The following is a 22,348-nucleotide window of genomic DNA, read 5'->3' on the forward strand; positions in this document are numbered from 1 at the left end:
GTTTCTGGCATGATTTGTTATATTGCAGATCATATTAAACTTGCAAGGCATGCAAATTTATGTCGGGTGTGTAGGCCATGTAGATGTTGTCAAGGCCTTTAAGGTAAGGCCCATGAGTTGATCTTGTAAGCTCGTTAAAAATAATAAAAAAGAATAAATAATTAAAAAAATACATAAAATATATAATTTGAGTGGGTTGGTTTGCAAAAGCATGCAACCCATCCTGCTAAGGGCCTGTCAAACGGTACATTTCGGCACAACACATCCGTGAACACGATAGACCACATCAGATTCAACCCAACACAATCTATTGTTGTTTTGCCGTAGTTGCTTTTTAATTTGAAAAATAATTACTATATTTTAGTACATAATTAGGTAAATTAATAATATATAATTATATGATTGAATATTATTTTATTTTTAATTTAAAAATATTTAATCACATATGTTATTTAAGAAAAAAATAAATATATATAATTTTATTAAATAATAATTATTTAAACACCTTATTTTTTGATAAATAAATGTATTTTAAAAAAAAAAGGAAAAGCCGGAAAGTAAAATAATCTAACCGTATTTTATCCTACTATCTTTGCAATTGCAAGATAGGAGATAAGATATTAACAAAAATCTATACACAGAGGAATATAAAAACTCAAGAGCAAAGCAAGAAACTAGGCCTCAATGAGACAAAGAACAACAAAAAACTTTTAAGCACCACACAATAAGCACTAAAACAACCAAAGAGATTACAAACATCTTAAAAAAAAGGCAGACGCATTCCAAGATGGCTCAGGAGATAAAACCAACTCCAGCTATAGTAGAAAAGATGCATATGAAAGATCTTGGGCTGGAGAAGCTCCATCAGAGACACAAAGACAATCTGTTCTAGCAAGAAAAACAGAGTTATCTAGCATAAGAAAGCATGGTTTTTAGTATGAAACATGTGTCCAGATTATGCAAAACAGCAGTAACCATAAAACTGGGTAGAAAGATAGCTCCAAAATCCAGCCGTCTATCTTGCAGCAGGTGCCAACAGCGGCTCCAGTATATAGCAGCTTAAGAGCAAAGGCCAGCAAGACTGCAGAATGCAGCAGGTATTTGAACTCCTTATTAGTTATTATGCACTTATTAAAATTTGAGTTGTCCTTTTCAAAAGCATTGGCACGTGTGCAAATGAAATAATCATGCGAAGCGAGTTCTTGATTGAGTTGGGTTTTTAGCCCAATTTCAGGTCATCAAATGATCTGGGCCAAGGTGGGTCCTTCAATAAACACGCGTCACTAAAAAAACTGAAAAGTGGTCCCCACAACATGAAACACTAATCTGGGACCCACCTGTTAACCACGGTAAGAAACTAACCATCATTTCTAGTTAAGTCAACCCCTGATCACCGTTAGATTTCGAAGGAGGTCTTGTTCGCAGATCTCTCTCCCCTTTAGTTCAAAGATCATCATCTAATTAGGGTTTCGAAAACTCAAATCTTTTCGTGGATTTCTCTCCCAATTTTTTCCTTCTAAACATAATTGCATTTTATGGCTCTATCATTTTGTTCTTAAATTCAATTGAAATTTTAAAACTGCAAAGGTATGGAAACAGAAAGGATTATAGAGTTTCCACATAAGAATATGGACAAGCGTCCAAGGAAACGACCTCGTTTAACATGGGATGTCCCCCCTCCTCTCCCTCCTCCAAAGGTACTAATTTCTCTATAGCTTTTAATTTGATGATTTTATTTTATTATATTCATACTTTGTTGAAACTGCCTAATTTATGTGCAATTGTGCTTTTTTTTTCTGTTTATTAATAATTAACGATTTGAATTACAAGTTCATAACATATACAAAGGTTATATGTCTTAATACTTATAGAACCAGTTTTTGGGAATAAAATCTGACTACAGGTTCTTGCTGCTAATTATCTGTTTATCGTTAATAAAAATTTGGATAAAATATCAAATATATGGAACTCTAGTTGTCGGAGCAGAATTTTATATGGTTTATTTTGACATAATTTTTTTTTTTGGTCGTTCCTGCGCAGGTTCTTCCGGTTTTATATTGTGGGCAGGAGTTTGGTAATGGAGCAGTTCCCAATTATGTGTGCTCATCTTTGTTTTATGATGGAATTCCCCGGAATGGTTCACCTCCATGGAGACCTGATGACAAAGATGGCCATTATGTATTTGCCATAGGGGAAAATTTATCTCCTCGCTGTAAGTATATTCCCATAATTGTGGGATTTATCTCCTCTTTAATGGAACTAGCCGAAAAATTGACAATGTACTCTATAAAATATTGCATATGCTTTGAATTTTAATGCTTTTGCCTTAAGGGAAAATTTATCTCTGTAAGTATATTCCCATAATTGTGGGAGTTAACTCCTCTTTAATGGAACTGAACGACAAATTTACAATGTAATCTTAAGAATATTGCATATGCTTTAAATTTTAATGGAACTAGGCAACAAATCGACAATGGAACCGAACGACAAATTGACAATGTAATCTTAAGAATATTGCATATGCTTTAAATTTTAATGGAACTAGGCAACAAATCAACGATGTAATCTTTAGAATGTTGCATATGCTTTGAATTTTAATGGAACTAGGCGACAAATCGACAATGTAATCTTTAGAATGTTGCATATGCTTTGAATTTTAATGGAACTAGGCGACAAATCGACAATGCAATTTTAAGTAGATTGCAGATGCTTTGATTTTTAATGGAACACAACGACAAATCGATAATGCAATATTAAGTAGATTGCATACGCTTTGAATTTTAATGGAACTAGACGACAAATCGACTATGCAATATTAAGTAGATTGCATATGCTTTGAATTTTAATGGAACTAGATGACAAATTGACAATGCAATATTAAATAGATTGCATATGCTTTGAATTTTTGATATGGAATCTTCCACTTGGGACGTATGATTTATGCATCATTCAATGCGTATTTTCCTCTCTAGCGTGAGAAAGTATTTCCGTGTTACATCTAAACTATTCGTTGTGCTCCATTTATAGATGGGATGACATTTGATCCTCTATCTGCCCCCCTGTTGCAACTCATGATTTGTTCACTGATAATCTTCTTTTCCCCATTCTTACAGATAGGATTCTCAGCAAAATGGGTGAAGGTTAGTGTTTTCCTAGTTATTTCAGGATTTTTTCCTTTGTTGTCTTTATATTCTTTCATTGTATGTATCTTTCAAATGTCTCTCTTATCTTTATTTATTTATTCATTTTTAAAAGGAGCAGAGTTTTCCTTGCATTGATTTTTTTTCTCTTTATTATTCGTTCATCTGATTCTTTTGTTGCATGTTGTTCACGTGAGACTAAGTATACGTAATAGTTTGGGATTTTTTGTTATTGAAATCACTCTGATGGCACATTTTCAGGGACATTCGGGCAAGTCTTGGAATGTTTTGACAATGAAAAGAAAGAAGTTGTGGCAATCAAAATTGTTCGCTCCATAAATAAGTACCGTGAAGCTGCCATGATTGAAATTGATGTTCTACAGAGGCTTGCCAGGCATGATGTTGGTGGTACTCGGTAAGAATGTTGTCCTTTAATTCTCTAACCTCATTTTTTTGTGAAAGTTTGAGGTCATTATTGTGTAAGCGGTTTTATTCTTTGCAGTTGTGTGCAAATACGGAATTGGTTTGACTATCGTAATCATATTTGTATTGTAAGTATTTATTAGTATTTGTGATTTGGTTAATTTGAAGGGGCAATGCATGTTCTTTCTCCCTGAATATTCTGTGAGTTAAGAAACCTGCGGATGAATTTAAATGGTTTCAACAGGTTTTTGAGAAGCTTGGACCAAGCTTATATGATTTTCTCCGCAAAAACAACTACTGTTCATTTCCCATTGACCTTGTTCGGGAGTTTGGCAGACAACTATTGGAGTCTGTAGCATGTGTGTGGACAATTCTTGCCCATTTTTATCTATATCTTACCTACTTGATGCTGATACACTTAATATGAAACTGAGATTCAGATGTTAATAGTGGAATCAAATTCCAAGTTTTTAAACCTAAATTAATTTATTTTTAGAGAAGTGTCAATTGATTCTTGAACATGTCTATACCTTGTGCTTCTTATTCATTCATTCATTCCCTTTGTATATGCTTGCAGTTATGCATGATTTACGCCTTATACACACTGACTTGAAGCCAGAAAACATACTTCTTGTATCTCCTGAATATGTCAAAGTACCAGATTATAGGGTAAGCTGTTTCTTCCAAGGCATGTTCTTAATTTCCAGCATATTTCTTTGATGGCTTTACATAGATACAGATGAGGGGAAGTTAATATGAACCAAATTTGATATCTACTGGGGCCCCTTTGGGTTAAATTTATAAGTTCTGGGCTTTGTTTATATCAGATTTTTTCCATTTTGCTTCTTTTGGTACTATGATAGGAAAGAGGAAGTGGATTCTGATAAAAGGCTGGTTAATAGCTAGGGACCAAGAACTATTGCATTTAATCAATCAATGAAAATGTTTGCGTTGAAGTGAAAGAGAAAGTTGACTAAGATGCAATATTTATTTGATTAATTGTTAGTGTGAAACCCTCCCTGTGGTTTTGAAGCGGCCACATAGGTGTCATGTTAAGTTGAAAAGGGAACTTAGTGAGATTTTGGCAGTATTTCGTATATTGGATCTTATCTCAAGCATGATTGACTTCATGCTTTCAAGTCTGATAACATCAAAGCTTAAGATTCTAGTAGTTGACATCTTTTGATTTTCTTTCATATGTGTCATAGTTTCTAGCACGGTCCACTAAGGATGGTTCCTATTTCAAGAATCTGCCTAAATCAAGTGCCATTAAGCTTATTGATTTTGGAAGCACAACATTTGAACATCAGGATCACAGCTATGTTGTGTCAACAAGACATTATCGTGCACCAGAGGTTATTTTGGGTAATGATTGCTTCCATTAGCGCATTATAGTTGATGTTTTATTTCTTTCATCTTATCACATTTTGAGACATTTGATGTAGGTATTGGATGGAATTATCCTTGTGATTTGTGGAGTGTGGGTTGCATCCTTGTTGAACTTTGCTCTGTAAGTAACTACTTATCAACGTGTTCTTGCTCTCACATTTTGGTTAATAGTTGATTTATCTTCACTTTGGTGTTTGTGTATCCCACATTAGTTAATGAACAGGCTTTTCACCAAATAGTCTTCAATCTCGATCTGCCTTGTCTGACTTGGAATTAGAGCCAAGTTGTTTTATCATCTATGTTGACAACCCCCATTTGGTTTAACTCTTGGTCCAACTCTTACATTGCTTGGGTTTTGCTAGCCCTCCATTGAAAACATATCATATAGTTCTCTCATTGTCAATAGCAATCACTACAACCACCATTTATTATGATTAATGAACTAGGGAATCTGATGTTTGGCTTATTTTCTTCTGCAATGTTTTTGTGAGCAGGGTGAGGCTCTTTTCCAAACACATGAGAATTTGGAGCATCTTGCCATGATGGAGAGGGTTTTAGGGCCTCTACCCCAACATATGGCCGTCAGAGCTGAGTAAGAACCATTGCTTTGTCTTAATTGTTCCTGATACTCTTCTGTTTATTAATGTGGTTGAAAACCTTAGTTTGAGCATGGTCTTGTTGTAGCTGCCGTGCTGAGAAATATTTCAGAAGAGGTGCACGATTGGATTGGCCTAACAGTGCAACTTCAAGAGAAAGCATGAGAGCAGTTTGGAAATTACCTCGCCTTCCAGTAAGTATTCATTGTTTTCATTCTTCAATATTCTTATTGAAATTATATCCCATGCGGCATTGTTGGTGTATACTATGAGTTTATGCCACGTTTGGTGTTTGTTTGTGATAGCTTTGCATCTTTGAAATTGGTTATGGAGTTTTTATTGCACCAGATAGTTGCTTTTCGTTTCTTTGATGTCTTTCTTCTCAAAGGCTTGTGAGTGGTTGAGTGCGTATAACATAACTGGGAGTTTCCCCTTGTTTTTGTTGTTTGAAGTAAACATGTTACATTGTTATCTATATTTTATTTTTTGATAACTGCTGACCTTGATTGTTATTTGCTAGCTCTTTGGTGTATTTTCCATTTTTATTCTCTATAATAATTTATTTTGTCAAAATTGTTAGTTTTCAAAATATTTTATTGTTTGATGCGAGGATGAGCATTGGCATGTTTAACTCTGGTGTTGTGGTTATTTTAATTTTTTGTTGTTGATGGAAAGATTTGGAAATGCTCTAGCTGTAATCAGTTTGATACCTGCACATGTAGATTTATCAAGCATTTTCTTTGTCGGCTGTTAATAGCACTTCCAGATCTTGTCTATCACTTTGGAAAACAGTTTATAAAGTTTTTTATTGTCTAGAGTCATAAAAGAGTTGTTAAACTTCTTTTCAGCAATGGCGGGTTTCATTTGGTTATTTCTTTTAATGATGTCTTTATGAAATTTTTTTTTGAATGTTTTTTCCACAACCCTATTATGATCCCAGCCTTTAAGAAAATGTGAAACATATTTTTCCATTTGTAAGCAAATATTTAATTATGACTGATTTTCTTTTTGCTCCCAGAATCTAATAATGCAGCATGTGGATCACTCAGCTGGTGATTTTATAGATCTTTTGCAAGGGCTCCTGCGATATGACCCTGCAGAGCGGCTCAAAGCAAGAGAAGCTCTAAGACATCCCTTCTTCACTAGAGATGTGAGAAGGTATGGCTACCCCTTGTAGTTGCTTAGCCTTGCCCATTGTTTGATAGTGATCTTGGGCAATGTTAGTAACTAAGGGAAAGACAGAATTAATGTGCAGGCATGCATGTGCTGAATGCTAATCTTTTGAGTCATTTGCTTTGTACAATTATCATTGTATAGTAAAATATCTCTCTTTTTCCATTCATGTCCTTTCGAGTGTCTTCCGATTTTAAGCTGTATCCACCTATGAGTTTTTGTTTGATTTCATGATATTGTTGAAGAAAGTAAATGTTACAACGAGATCTCATACCAGATTTCTCCCTCATGTTCCAGTCACTCGCCTTGCAATTCTTTCTTTCTTGCCTTTCCCTTCTCGTTTCCTTTCAGTTTCAATTCTTAGGGCAATCATTTAAGTCTCCAGCAGTCGGGCGTGGCTGGAAAAGGTCAATAAAAAAGGTTGCTGGGATATCATTATATGACTGTATGGAGAGGAAAGGTAAATCTTTGAAGTGGCGTTGATTTTAGAAATGTCATTAAACGATAGGTTGATATTGGTTCTTTACATGTTCTTTCTTACTTTATAATAAAATGTTCTCCAACTTTGGTGAAGACCCAAATTCGTCTATGCAAAAATTATAACCTCCAATTTGTGATAGAACAATACCAATGGGCTTAGGTAAAATGGTCTTCTTCGATAATAATATGAATGTGAAGCAACAGGGAGGCCCGTCATTATCAAGTCTAGCTGTAATTTCACTAATGGAAATAATATTTTAAGCTGCATTATAATTATTAAAGTTGATGACGTTGTAAGACTTTTACCTAATTAAAAATTCAATTTTTGTGAAAGTTTTTCAATGCCATTATTCATTCACAGTTGATGATTATTACGTTCACAATTTTGACATTTTGAGTTGTGTGAAAGATAAATTACAAAAAGGACGCTTAGTATTAGTTAAATAATTATGTATCTATTATATGAGAGAGAACCATAAAGACAAATAAAGGCTTTGTGGTTTTTAATGTAGTTAGTTTAATTTAATCTATCATTCGAGAATTGAGGGGTGTTCGATTTAGAAAATATTTTATTATTAAAATTATAGGATTAATTTAAAGATATATTATTTTGAGGATTATGAGGTATAAATTATTACTATATTTAATAAAATTTGATAAACTTAACAGATATAAATAATTATTATACTTGGTGATAAATAATAAAAGAATATTAATATATTATTTTACTTAAATATTTTTTAGTATAATTATTTTAAAATATTTTTTATGTTATTTATTATATTAATTGAAAATGAGATTATTTTAGTCATAACAAATTAATAAATAAGGATATAGTTATAATAAAAATGAATATTACCTTGGGGTAATTTTTTAATTCTTAAAGTGGAGGTAGTAGGGCTGGATTCAAACCGAGCCAGTTCGGATTCAAGCTCAACTCGGGTCGGTTCGAGTCCGAAACGAGCCGGACTCTGCTCGGCTTAATCGAGCTCGAGCTGACTCGGTAATTTTTTTTTTTAAATTTTTTGTACAAAATGACGTCGTTTTGATCTATATATATATACAAAACGGTGTCGTTTTGATATGAAAAACGAGCCGAATCGAGCCGTAAACGAGCCGAGCTGAGTTCGGCTCGAGTCAAGCTCGAGCCGGCCATAAAAAATCAAGTCGAGCTCGACTCGGCTCGAATCCAACCCTAGGAGGTAGTAATCAGATTATCTCTTATATTACTTGTCACATCACCATTGATAATAAAACATTATCACAATCTTTTATTACTTATAAATTAAACGAAGTAATATAAATAATAAAAAATAAATTACCAGAGTAATTTTTAATGCCCTTAACCAGACACACTCTTAATGTTTATTTAGCTTTGGGGAAAGTGTCAATTTTAGTGTTTGTTTGAGTGACGACTCTCCTATCTTCGGATATATCTCTTTATTTTTTATCATACATTTAGTTTGAGTAATTTTTTATTATGAAAAATGACAAATTATCATAAAGATAAAGTACTTAAAAAATTATTGAGTATAAATTATAATTATATTTGATAAAAATTGATAAATATAAATAATTATTGTATTTATTTAAATATAATAAAATAATATAAAAATATTATTTTATATAAATACCCTTAAATATAATTATTCTAAAATATTTTTTACATTACTTATTATATTAATTTGAAAATATAATTATTTTTATCTTAAAAAATTATAAAAAATAATAACAAAATCAATATTATCTTAATAATATTTTAATATTTAAAATGAATGCGATAATAATCAAATCATCCTTAAAATGACTATAATATCATTAATTGATAAATCAAACAAATCAATATAATTAATAAATAATAAATTACTAAAGTAATTTTTCTGTCTCTTAACCAAACACCACTTTTGAGAAAATATTCCAAACAGATGAATTTCAATTAGATAAGAACTACTTTAGAAAATCAGTAAGTTTTCTACAAATTTCTACATAGACACGTGATAAAGAATAAGAGATGAATGTAAAATATAGGATAAAGATATAGGGTAATCTAAAAAGTCGTAACCTCAAATAAAGAGAGTTAGCATATTCTCTCTTTATTTATTGGGTATTGTTACATGAGTTTGGTTTAAAAAAAAAAATCATATTTATAACAACAACCAACTCCAATGACAAAATATTATTCAAAACATATTAATATATTATTTATACAAAATTAATTAATTATTAGTGTGTAGATAAAATTTATAAATACAATATTACATTATTCAAATTTATAAAAAAGGTTCATGATAAGTGATGAAAAATAACCCATCAACCAATTATAAACAATAAAATTATATATAAATAATAAATATAATTTTATATATAAATAATAATATATTATTATATAATCAGATATTATTTTATTTTTAATTTAAAATTATTTAATTATAAAAAATTAATAATTATTAAGTATGGAAATTTTATATATATAACTTCTACAACATTATGAAGTTGATATAATAATATACTATCTTTTTATTATTGTTTACCCGACTTTTAAGAAAAGAAAAGAATGATGATCATCATTCTGAGGAAGAAAACTTAATCTTCAACCATCACCAAAATATATATTTGTTTATAAATAGTGGTCAGTATTGCCAAATCCAGTGGTGGGAACACAAACTTTCTACGCTGATTTACGGAGACCTGTCCATAGAAGCCGAAAATGTTTATACAGGTTTGAAAGTCGAGGAGAGATATTATAAATCAGAGTAGATGAAATGACAGTTGATTGTAGTACTTCTCTTCTCTCCGTCTCCGACGACGGCGGATGGCTGAGAGAAAAAATGGCAATGGCAATGGCGATGGCGATGGCGATGGCGATGAGCTGCATGGCAATTAAGATGAGAAGACGATACTGGAAAAATTAATAGAGTTTTCATTGTGTTTTAGGAACGTGTAAAACTTTTATTGGGTTAAACGATGGCGTTTTAAGAGTCTACGGCAGTTTGGAATGGTCGGATTTTGGATTAAATATGGGCCCCGTACCGTATAGCCGCACAGCGGGCGGCTCGTAGGTGGACGGCGAGTGGACCCCATGTCACGTGTGAGAGTGACATAATTGCCACGTAAGAGACAAATAACAGGCTGCCTATAAAATCTCCTCTAATCTCCTCTCCACCAATCGTAAACTTTCTCCCACGTGGGCACCTTGACCTTATGTCACCATGCAGATCCTATTCATAGAATTAAATTTATTAACTTTTTTAATTAATTCGTTAAATTATTAAATAAATAAATAATTGGGTCAATAATTTTAACCTATTTCAATTCTTCAAAGCAGAGTCATTATTTTTATATATGCAACTCGCTTTCCTAGTCTTTTCCTCTACAGTTTTCCATTTCCGTTTTCTCTTTAATCCAGCTTCTTTTTCTTCCTCACCCCTTTTTCTATTAAACACCATGGCAGACTCTTCTGCTTCATATATTCGCATGGTAAGTTGGTGATCGATGTTTCTTTTTCATATTATTTTGGATATGGATTTTTTAATTTCTGATCACGGTGATGATCGATATGCAGGTGCACCATCTGATAGAAGAGTGTATTCTTTTCAACATGAGCAAAGAGGAGTGCATGGAAGCTCTCTCCAAGCATGCAAATATCAAAACAGTGATAACTGCCACAGGTAATTTTGCTTTATTCATGTCAAAAATAGCCAGCCACCCACTAAAGCATGCTTACTCGTGTGTATATATATACACGTGTGTTTTTTATTTTCAGTGTGGAAAGAACTGGAGAAGGAAAATAAGGAGTTCTTTGAAGCTTACTCGAGAACCAGAGCTGAGAGACAATGGGTTACAGAAACGGAGAGAAAAGAAAAGATTCGAAATATGCTTTCAAATTCTACTACTCAGCAAGATACCAAAGCCGATAACAGCTAGTTCTATGGCAAGAGATAAGAACAGTGTACAGAAGAAGCGAACGGCGCCGTATAAGTGGAAGGTTGGGTGAGTGGGTGAATAGTATTAGGTACGAAGAATCCAAACGGTGATTGGGATGCGTGATGGCATGTGGAAAGATTGCCGCATTAAGTGATGGCACGTTGCTGAAACGTGGTACCTCCCTCTTGATTCCATTCTCTGCCTGTCTACTTATAATATTATAGTCTATTGTAATAATCTGGTTTCACGAATCACGCAAGCTCCATCGATGCCTTGCCCTACCTCAATGTTGTTTTCTTCGATAGTGGTTTTAGTTGTTGCTTCTCTTATTTTCTTTCTAGTGTTAAAGTTTCGGTGTAGTAAATGAAGTGTGAAGGTGGGATTTGGGGACCAGTTTCAAAGGTTTCAATTGTCAACATCCCAACCCTTTTGGCTTACTTAGGTTTTATGCATCTTAACTAAGAATTCTAAGCCATCATAAATCAATCTTTAAAATGTCAATTTGAATTATGAAAGCTAAACGTTTTTAGATCTTTGATTTTGACGAAACATAACGCAACTTTATTTCAAAAGCAAGTTCTTTCTGAATTTTCGTGGGCTTTGTCTAGCAAGAGAAAAAGAGGGTGGGGGAACATATAATAAAAGAGTGTGGAAGGCAGGTACATTAGGCTTTATTTATTTAAATATAATGGCAAGTTACATTAATAATATTCAAAATCACCAAATTATATGATGATGCATTGTCTTAATTATTATCAATTTTTTTTTTTTGCTATCAACAGTGTTGATGAAATATCTTATTATCAATCGATATACATAATTTTGAGTCTTACCTAAAATAAATTATAATAACGATAATAAAAATAAAATAATTAATTATAATGTTTACTAGGTGAAATAAAATAAATGTAGCGAATAGCAGACACAAAGTAGTTTTTTTAACATGGTAATATTCCGAAAAAATGTGAACAGAAGTTTCAAAAAAGATGTCTTGAAGAATAATTTGATTTTGAACTGAAATATTGGATTTATAAGAGCCTCCGCATCTAATTTATATTTTTTTTCTCTTTTTTTTAATAATTTTATATATTTATAACTGAAGAGTTATTTAAAATTTTAAAAAAGAAAATCTTGATGAAACATTAATATGGTTATCTTATCTTTGGTTTTATTGCCAAAAAAAGTTGCTATGTATTTTCTTTATCACGCTGGGGACAATCATCGCTAAGTATCATTAATTATTAAAAAAATAAATTGATCAAATGAAATTCTTTATAAAAATTATCTATTAAAATCATTAATTTAATTGATTTTTTTTTTCATAAATAATATTTTGTCGAGAAAGAATATAGTAAATGCTTATTTTTTGGGCCTAACTCTCACATTAGAACTCAAGCCCAACCACAAATCATAGAGCCAGCCCGCTTGTGCAAAGTATTAAACGATACCGTTTAATAACAAGTGAGAATGGAGGACTTGAGGTTCAGATATTGTCATTACCGGAGGGTTTTGAAACTTTCCTTGCCCTTGCTGTTGCATCGTCAGGGTTTTAGCCCTCTTCTCCTTCTTTTGTAGCCTCAATGGAATCCCTTGCTAAAGTACACAGTGTTCACCAGCCCCTTTCTCTTTCTCTCAATCACCACCGTCCGTCATTCTCTAAACCCATTTCCTCCCTTTCCTTAAGAACAACCACCACCACCACCTCACCCTTCAAATTATCCCCCATCAGAGCCTCATCGTCCGCCCATCAAAACCCTAATCCTTCCCTCTTCCAATCCCTAAATCCGCTCTCCTCTTCTCTCGTCAAAACGGTTTCCATCACTATCGCCGCGGCCGCAGCATTACTTTTCACGCGCCTCCACCACATTAAACCCGCAATCGCTTCCCCAATCGAGGCCCCCACTGTGGGGTCCACTGCCGAGTCATCGGAAAAGACGCAAGATTTTTCGTTTGCTGAAACAGAGAGAAATATTCAGGAGCACTTGAGTAAACACCCTGACGATGTCGAAGCTCTTCGCTCGCTTATGGAGATTAGATTGAAATTGCGTAAGCTACCGGAGGCAATTGAAGTTATTGACCGTTTGATCGAGCTCGAACCGGATGAATTTGAATTGCCGTTATTAAAAAGCCAAGTTCTGAGTTATTCTGGGGATTTCGAGGCTGCAGCTAGAGGGTTTGAGGAAATATTACAAAAAGACCCAATTCGAGTTGAGGCGTTTCATGGGCTCGTAATGGCTTATGATAATGCTGGCTATAAATTTAAGGACTTGGAGAAAAGAATTGAGACTGCAATGCAGAGGTGCAAGAAGGAGAACAAGAAGTCTGATTTAAGGGATTTTAAGTTACTGATTGCGCAAATTCGAGTTATGGAGGGTAAGCATTCAGAGGCCTTGAAGGTTTATGAGGAGCTTGTGAAGGAAGAGCCGAGGGATTTCAGGCCCTACTTGTGTCAAGGGATTATATACACTTTGTTGAAGAAGAACGATGAGGCTGAGAAACAGTTCAAGAAGTTCCGAAGGCTTATTCCGAAGAATCACCCTTATAGAGAATATTTTTCTGATAACATGGTTGCAGCAAAGCTTTTTGGGGAGAAGGTAGAAAGAGAGGGTATGGCGTCGAGGAGTTGAGAGAAGTGGCTGGTTCTTCTTCATCATGTGAAATGAAGACTATGGATTTATTAGTGAGGATCGTTCTTTTCTGTTTTGTTTTTTTGGGTACATTAAGTGCTTGTTTAATTGAGGTTGTAGGAAATTAGTGCAAATGTGCACATTTGAGCTCCGTGGAGATATTAGGGAAGATAAATATTTATAGTCCTTTTTTCTATGTAGAAACAGTTAAATTGATAGTGTTTTCTGTTGTTCCATTGTCAGCTGTGTATGTTTCCAAGTTTAATGTAATAATATTTCACTAGAGCTCATCTGCATACAGCTTTTATACTATGTATCTCAAGATTAAGAATGGTTGCAATTTGGAAGGCTTTTGTCACAATTGTTAGAGATGGTGAACATTTTGTAACACTCGCTTAGTCATTATATGCAGCATAAAGGCTACAGTTTGCTCATTGTTTTTATATGGACTTGCTAGTTGTGAGAGCATCTGTTTATGTGATGTTTGGTTGTGATATGGAGCAAATGTCTGTATGCCATGCAGCTTAGCTTCGAAATTTTAAACCTCTAAGACAACAAATTTTGCATCGCATTTTCATTATTGATCTTACAGTTCTGTTGTGTGTTGTTATTAGATTTCATTGATAATGTATTGTTGGGTTTTCAGCAATATTTTATAGTTATTTTTGCTTGCCAACCATTAAACCAGTAACCTTGAGCCACCGCCTGAATTCCATGTTGCTTATTTGTTGTACAAGATCTTTACTTGCATTGGTGAATTGTTTATACAATCCTAATTATTCTATATAGAGGCATTCCTTAAGTTGAATTTAACAAAGAAAATCTTCATACTTTACTTGGTTAGTAGTATGTGACCACAATCCAAGTCCTCTTAAGGATAGAGCCCTAATTTTGATTTTGTTGACCTTGTTGCTGTATTCTTTTACTCTCACACTGTGGTACCAATTTCGAAACTTATGCTGAACAAACTTTGGACTGCACTAGAATCAGTTGTCTCTAATTGCCTTTTCAATTGTATGCTGGATATGTTGGTCTGGCTGGACTTTCAGCATATTGATAGTTGTGTGCTCTTAAGCATGGTTTCTTAACTTTCTTGTATGTACATTCTCACAAAGTTAAAGGTGATAATTGTAACATCAGGAATTTCTAGAATGTGTGTTTGGGATTGTTAGAGGAACTTTTTCCACAGCAGCTTCTAGGGGGATTAACCAATAGATTTAGCCATTATATCTTGTTGAGCTGCATTGGCCTGCTGTATTGATACTTTGTTCAATTCCATGTTTTACAGGTAGTTTCAGGGTTTCTCAGCAGCTTCTGTTCTGGAGGCCACTGTGCGGGCTGGGCTGGCTTTATTGAAGTGGACAAACTTGCTAATAATCAGCAAGTTGTTTTGATGGCTTGTTTAATCCAAAGTTTCCAGGTAATTTCATGCCATATATTTAATACTTACATACTAAAGAAGAATCACTTCACTTCTTCCAGGTGAAAGTTTCAATGGGCTACACTTTTGTCTTGGGCCTGGTGATCTCATCTCACGCATACTTAATTTCTTTGATGAAGCTGATTAGTATTACTTCGCATTGTAATCTACCTTAAGGAGGCGTTTGGTTTGTGTAATGTTTGATTACTAAAATAGAAAGATTACTTTGAAGATATATTACTTAGAAGATTACTGGGTATAAATGATTACTATGTTTGATAAAATTTGATAGGTATAAATAATTATTGTGTTTGGTTAAAAGTAATAAAAGATTACTAGTAAAATATTTTACTTAAATGCCCTTAAATATAATTATTTTTAAATATTTTTTATATTATTTGTCATATTAATTAAAAATAAATTTATTTTTATCTTAAAAAATTAATAAATAATAATTTTTCTATAATAAACTCAAGGTTACCCCAGTAATCTTTAAATACTTAAAATAAAGGTGGTAATCAGATTACCACCTATATTACTTGTCATGTCAGCATTGGTAATAGAAGATTACTGTAATCTTTTATTACTGACAAACCAAATAAGAGAATAAAAGATATGTTATCAAGGTAATCTTAAAAACCTTTAACCAAACGCACCCTAAAGGTTGTTACTTTAAATTCTTTTATTCTTTTGGATTTAAGTATTGTCATAGGAAGTAAAGGTTCTTAATCATATGATGATTTTGGTGTTTATCATGTGAAGATATTCATCCAATTGATGCTGATGAATGAATACAGTGATAAAGTTATTGGTAACAGATTGCCTTTATCCCCTGTTGTTCTAGCTAGAAAATTCAACTTGGGCATGTTTTCAGGGTTTTTTTTTTTTTTTAAATCTGTACTTTGGTTTAACTCCTAATTTCACCAAGTCATAGATATAATCATCAACTCAGCCGCAACTGGTTAATCTTAGGCATCTTATTCGTTTTCCTTGGACTTTTACTGGGATATTCAAGTTTCCAATTTGCCAAACATTTTAAGCATTATAATTCAGATTATGACGGAATTCATGAGTTTCTTTTGGGTAAGGAGGATCCTCACCGAACCAGAGAATTGATAACATCAAATAAGTTAGATTTTGGCTATAATTTATACCTTTTTATGCAATGAACTTTTTCATTGTCTCTTGGTCAACTCCCAGTACTCTGATTGTTTCCCATTTCATTGTACCGACTGAGGCACGGAACTGAACAAGATTTCTGTCAGGTGATCATATTTTTCCGGTTCATCTTGGTAAACCCCAATTTGGTTTTAAACCCCTCTTGCACTTTCACAGTAAAAACATCAAAGTTGCTCAACTATTGAAGGATGGAACGGTCGACAATCTTTTGCAGATGCCAGCGGTCAAAACAAACGGAGATGAGTCAGAGAAGCCAGTTATGTCTCCTAGAAAGAGAGCAAAGCCCGGATTAGCTGGTCCTTCACGATTTCTTCATTTTTTGCGGTGCAGTGATTGATTCTTTTTTCTTTGGGTTCTGGTGCTGATTTGCGTCAAGTCATGCCCGCTCTTGACGGAGATTCTTAGACCATTTGGGTTTCGTGTTTATGTCCCCACCAACCCTACTAATTAGACTGCTTTCTTTTTTCTTCTAAGCAAATCATCTTAAGCTTGTTAATTACGAAACAATGGGTAATCACTAATAATTATGTACCAAAGCATGTCTTTTCTGTCTTCCAATTTGCCGTTTGTTCATTTATCAGGACAAGTGCCATGTCAAGTCAAGCTCCAGTTATGTGGACCTGAAACTCTACTCTACTGTAGTGATCGAATAGTTTTATAATTCAAAAGTGATAATTGCCCATTTTAAATATTTCCGAGCAAGCCCGAAAAGAACCTATTATGTCATGCATATTTAATTTTTAATGTATAATAAAGAGTTTTAGTGATATGTTATCATTTAATTTAATATTATATAATTTTTAATTTAAAATAGTATATTATCTAAATATTTAATTTGATATTTAAAATTTGATGTACATACTTTTATTATTCTTTGAATCTCTCTCTCTCATTTTCCTATAAAGTTGAATTACATTTTCACCCTTTTGTTTGAGAAACTAACAAATTACATCCATTGATAGTTTACATTGACTTCAAAGTTTGGGAAATTGAAAAATATTCTAGAGTGAGAAAATGTAGTCAAGACTTCCAATTAAGGGTGGATTTGGGTAAGGCTGAGCCTGAACACCTTTGACTCGAGTTCAATTTAGATAAAATAATTCAGTTCGAATTCAGTTAGAGTTTATCAGGTTAAAATTAGATTCGATTCGAGTTTGGCTCAGCTAAAAAATGACTCAGTCTGGCTCGATTCGAGTTTGACTCAATTTTGTAGCTCAATTCAGTTCGAATTGACCACTTAGATTCATGGTTCATTAAAAAATAAAGTCATTTTACCTAAATAATATTCAAAATTTCTGATTTAAGCCACAGATTCGAGTCGTGTTTTCAATTGTTAATTCGAACTACTGAATTTGAGCTTATTCGAACAATGAATTAGAGTAGCATAGAGTCACAAATTCGAATTACTGATTCGAGTAACAAATTCTAGTTAAATTCGAACTGAACACCTTTCGGTTCGAGTTCAATTCATATTAAAAAATGAGTCAAATCTTTCGATTTAAGTTTGATTCAAATTTTAATCAAAGGAATTTGAGTTGACCTAAATCAAACTTAATCGACTTTCAAGATCGAGTTGATTCAGATCATATCAAGGCCTCCTTCCAATAATAAGAAGAAGATAGAAATGAAATCTTCTATCTTCTACTAGAAATTCTCTCTCCAAAGCCAAGCTAACCAGTGGTTTAAGAGTTGACATAATTCTAATCTTAATGTGCATAGAGATAATTAAATCATTAACATGGGGTTGATTAATTAACACCACTTATATCAGAAGATTATATGGGAATGGTAATCATTGAAAAAGCCATGATTATGGGATTTGGTCCTACATTATTCTTTGGTCTTCACAATTTCACTTTTCCCTTTTGCTTACTTTTGTAAATAGAAGAACTAAGCAAAACCATTAAGCAAATCACTTTGTTAAATCCTGGATGTATTGCATAGCTCTCTCAGAAGGCTCTTCGGATGCCATAGGAAAGAAACACAGAGAAAAGAATCCTCCCCCATCATGCTTTATTGTCGACGGTAATAATAATGTCGTGGGTCGACTGGTGGTTATCATGACAGGGTTTCTTTCTTCTTTGTACACTGAAATAAAGGCGCAAGACACCGTACGACATATGGAATTGGAAACCCAAATGGTTCAGTTGTACAGTACACATCAAATATTTAATTGGCCAAGCTATGTCCCACCCAAGTTCTTGTGCACTCTTAAAAACATATTTGCTGTATTTTATGAATTTAAACACTTATCTATGAATTAATTTTATTAAAATTTTTAATTAGAAATAATAATAACATTATCATTTTACCATTAAATCCTAAAGATTTATATTTTTTTTATTTTTAGTTTTAAAAACTCATAATTTCTTTCTATAATTAAACTTTAAAAAATTTACTTTCCTCTTCTCTATTTCTAAGGTTTCATCTCTAATGACTCTAAGGAATCCATCTATCAAATCATCAAATTTAGATGATAAAACATCGTTCAGATTTAAAAGACACAACAAAATATTGTTCAGATTTAGAAGTATCGTCCTTCGTCTAGTCAAGTCATATAAATCTAGACCATGTTTTATTGTCTAGATTTGATAATCTGACAGATGATGATTCGATGACCAGATTTCCTAGAATCATCAAAGATAAAACCCTAGAAATTGGGAGAAAAGTAAATTTTTTAAAGTTTAATTATAGAGGAAGAAAATAAATTTTCTAAACTAAAGAGGGAAATAACATAAATTTTTAAGGTTTAGTGATAAAATGATAATTTTACTCTTGTTTCTAATAAAAAATTATAGTAAAAGTTAATTCATAAGTGGCTATTTGAGTTTTTGAAATGGTATGGGTGTGTTTTTAACATTGGACTAAAATTTGGGTAAGAAATAGTCCTTTGGCCCATTTGATCTTTAACAACACTAGTTATAGGGACTATGTTGATTATTCTTTATTTTACTGGGCTAAAGAAAAACTCTTCGAATCTCAGGGATGCCAAGGTGATTTTCTCAGTATTAGGAGCATAGTCGTCTATCAGAAATCTAAAGTGACAACTAGCGTTTCTCCAATTTCTTTAATCATGCTCAGAAAAACAAGTCAAATGGCTTTTTGGACATTTCACTCACCCTAATCAACCAACTTTCCATGCAAATAGCCTATGTTATTACTTTTACTTTAAAACTTGCTTCATTCACAAACTTCAAATTAATTAATTATGGTTGTTTAGATTTGACATTTTTACGTTTTGCAAGGATTATTATGCTTTTACGAAATGTTTTTAAACTCAAATTGATGATCGAATCTATTATTTCATTAATTCATAATTTGATCAAAAATTTATCGGTTTAACTTATTATTAAATTATAATCAATAAATTTTATTTAAAAATTGATAAGAAATAAAATTAATCAAGATACTTACATCTATAGTGATTAAAATATATTTTTTCTAAGGAGTGATAATTATTTATTTGATTTCAACGAAACAATTAAAATTTAAAAAATATCTCAATCTCATAATAAAAAAAATAATTATACAAGTTATTACGTAGAGAAGATATTTCAATAAATATGACATATTTTTTCTTTTTTTAATTTTATTTTTGAACTTTTTTTCTTACAAACCTTTAAAAATTTATCAAATTTAATTTAAAATAATCAAATTATTCAAAAATAATTAAAATTTTCAAAAATACCTTAAATTTTGATCAAATCTGGTTCTGACAGTTTTGACCGAGCCAATGAATAAACCGTTTTTCAATGTTAATTGAACCAAATTTGAAACCTATTCTTGATTCAACTGATTGAATTGACTGATCGGGCTTAGTTTTCAAAATAGTGCTTTTTTAGGACAATAAGTTAGTTTTATAACATTATTTTAGATAAAAAGATTATTTAACCACAAATTTTGATCTTTTAAGTTTGGAAAAACTAAAATAACAATTTTTATTATAATTTTATTAAAATTATAAAACTATCATTAAAATTTAATATAAATACAAAATTATTAATATATTCTTATTTAATTTAAAGTTTATCACGAAGATGCTTAAAAAATATTAAAATGTTAACCAATTTTAAAATGTTACATTTTTGTAAATTCTTTGAAAATTTAATTGTTATTTTTTAAATTACTAAAATTATTTTGAAATTTTAAAAATGCCTTTAGACTTTTTGAAAATTTTAAAACTCCTAATATTTTTAAAAATTTATAGTTTATCCAAATAAAAAAATAAGAGAAAAAATAGAGTGAAAAAGAGGAAGTAGAAAAATATGTACAAAAAGACCTTTATATCATTTTACTTAATGAAATTAACTAAAGAGAGTACATAATAATTGATATATGCAAATTCTGAAAATTTATAGTGTTTTCGTTTGGCCATTATTTTTAACAGTAAGACGACGTCGTGTTAAAAATCAGATCACCGCTACAGGGTTACGGGCTCAGGCATAATAAAACAAAGGACACAAATCTCTGTGACGACTTTGTTCCATATCTAAACAAACGGCGTCGCGTCAATTCACAAACTTAAAAATAAAACAAACCAACCCAAACATATCTACATGCACCGACCTGTTGCCTACATATTTTTATAATAAAGTTTTGTTACTTTGTTAGTTGTGCGTCATTTTCTCATCTTCATTCACTGTCAAAATTTGGGAAATAATTTTAATCCAAAGTCTAAAGACACCCTAAATTGCTCTTCTTCAGTCGTAAACGCAACCTAAACTAATTGTTAATTGTATGAAAAGATACAATAATTGCGATATCAACTGTATTAATTCTGATTTATAATAGTAATTAAATTGAAATTGTGCCAGCACAGCTTTTTTTTTTTTCCTTTTCACTTTAATAAGTCACCTTCTTAATGGGAAGCTTTCAAGTTAGGCACCCGGCCATATTGGGATTGAGTTTGACAATTAGTGCATGGCTTAATCTGTCATTAAGCGCTAGTCTCATTCAACACATTTAACTATATAATATATAAGATTTTGTTTCTAGATTTTATTTTTGACCGTGTCTGAATCAAAGCTATTCATATGTTTAATATATTATCATGTGATTGACTATTATTTTATTTTTAATTTTCAATTTTTTCAATAATATAATAATACGTTTTTGTTTATGTACATAACATTACTCTTAATAAAAATGTCAATAGAGTTATATCCATCTAAGATTTGGTAAATTCTTAAATTTTTAAAAATTTAAATATCAATTTTTATATTAAAATTCATTATTAAGATTATGAATAAAAATATTATTTAAATAAAAAGTTAAAAAATAAAAATTTATCATTTTTTTAATTTAAAAATTTAATAATTTTTCACTTAAAATTTAAAATATGATAATTTTTCCATCAGAAACAATAACTCATCTTCAAATATTTTTATAAAAATATAATTCTCCATAAAAACATATTTTCAAATATTAAAAGCATTATAATATAATTAAAAAGTTTGGATTGAATTCCAAATTTTATATTTCATAACTATTTTGAATTATTAAAAGATAAAATAATTCTTAAATTAAAAATATTATGATTATTTATTTAATTATTGAAAAAAAAAACCATCAACACCTCAATATTGGGATACAAATGAGTTAAACTACTCATAAATAACTTATGACCCGATTTAGCTATTCAAATTTGACTTTTATACTAAATTTGAACTTGAAATTGGTTGGTACAGTGAATTTATGAGCTCAAAATTTTATAAAGTTAAATATAAATAACCTTTAATTGTAATTTTATTTATTAACTTTAGCTGTAACATGGATAATAGATGAATATATAAATTAAGAAATTTAAATATAATTTTTTTAAAATCGGGAAATTAAAAATTCTTGTACTGGTGTTTAATAATTAGTTGTTTCTTGATTTGTGAAATAAATTTTCATGGTACAAGAAGCAGATTGGCTATAACTGTAACATATAATCACAACGGTCCATTTAATATGAAAGGTATAAAAGGTTTTTTTTCCTGATTCTATAGATTTTAA

General features: G+C 31.5%; 3 protein-coding genes across 3 annotated transcripts; all 3 read left to right on the top strand.

Moving 5' to 3' along the window:
• The first annotated feature begins 1,406 nt into the window (after positions 1-1,406).
• On the top strand, positions 1,407-7,021 carry LOC123192570 (serine/threonine-protein kinase AFC1-like). Its single transcript, XM_044605165.1, has 12 exons — positions 1,407-1,697; positions 2,041-2,212; positions 3,114-3,140; positions 3,402-3,555; positions 3,643-3,691; positions 3,808-3,922; positions 4,141-4,232; positions 4,772-4,928; positions 5,009-5,073; positions 5,447-5,544; positions 5,637-5,742; positions 6,567-7,021. Exons 1-12 carry the CDS (start codon positions 1,590-1,592, stop codon positions 6,723-6,725), a joined length of 1,302 nt encoding a protein of 433 aa, XP_044461100.1. The 5' UTR covers positions 1,407-1,589; the 3' UTR covers positions 6,726-7,021.
• Positions 7,022-10,527: 3,506 nt separating this feature from the next.
• On the top strand, positions 10,528-11,518 carry LOC123230073. The gene is made up of 3 exons (XM_044656179.1): positions 10,528-10,678; positions 10,764-10,869; positions 10,965-11,518. The coding sequence occupies exons 1-3, from the start codon at positions 10,544-10,546 to the stop codon at positions 11,123-11,125; spliced, it is 402 nt and encodes a 133-aa protein (XP_044512114.1). The 5' UTR covers positions 10,528-10,543; the 3' UTR covers positions 11,126-11,518.
• A 1,091-nt stretch (positions 11,519-12,609) lies between these two features.
• On the top strand, positions 12,610-15,407 carry LOC123194580 (protein SLOW GREEN 1, chloroplastic-like). The gene is made up of 2 exons (XM_044607858.1): positions 12,610-13,805; positions 15,041-15,407. Exon 1 carries the CDS (start codon positions 12,706-12,708, stop codon positions 13,750-13,752), a length of 1,047 nt encoding a protein of 348 aa, XP_044463793.1. The 5' UTR covers positions 12,610-12,705; the 3' UTR covers positions 13,753-13,805; positions 15,041-15,407.
• Positions 15,408-22,348: the final 6,941 nt, after the last annotated feature.

This window comes from Mangifera indica, chromosome 1 (assembly GCF_011075055.1).
Source record: "Mangifera indica cultivar Alphonso chromosome 1, CATAS_Mindica_2.1, whole genome shotgun sequence".
Classification (NCBI taxonomy): domain Eukaryota; kingdom Viridiplantae; phylum Streptophyta; class Magnoliopsida; order Sapindales; family Anacardiaceae; genus Mangifera; species Mangifera indica.

What these genes read in the sequence shown, in the direction of transcription:
- LOC123192570 (XM_044605165.1), top strand. Translation starts at nt 1,590, where the DNA reads ATGGAAACAGAAAGGATTATAGAGTTTCCACATAAGAATATGGACAAG. An exon ending in CATGATGTTGGTGGTACTCG is followed by an intron (nt 3,556 to 3,642) that starts GTAAGAATGTTG and finishes TATTCTTTGCAG; the next exon opens with TTGTGTGCAAATACGGAATT. An exon ending in CATATGGCCGTCAGAGCTGA is followed by an intron (nt 5,545 to 5,636) that starts GTAAGAACCATT and finishes GTCTTGTTGTAG; the next exon opens with CTGCCGTGCTGAGAAATATT.
- LOC123230073 (XM_044656179.1), top strand. Translation starts at nt 10,544, where the DNA reads ATGCAACTCGCTTTCCTAGTCTTTTCCTCTACAGTTTTCCATTTCCGT. An exon ending in CTGCTTCATATATTCGCATG is followed by an intron (nt 10,679 to 10,763) that starts GTAAGTTGGTGA and finishes ATCGATATGCAG; the next exon opens with GTGCACCATCTGATAGAAGA. An exon ending in AACAGTGATAACTGCCACAG is followed by an intron (nt 10,870 to 10,964) that starts GTAATTTTGCTT and finishes TTTTATTTTCAG; the next exon opens with TGTGGAAAGAACTGGAGAAG.
- LOC123194580 (XM_044607858.1), top strand. Translation starts at nt 12,706, where the DNA reads ATGGAATCCCTTGCTAAAGTACACAGTGTTCACCAGCCCCTTTCTCTT.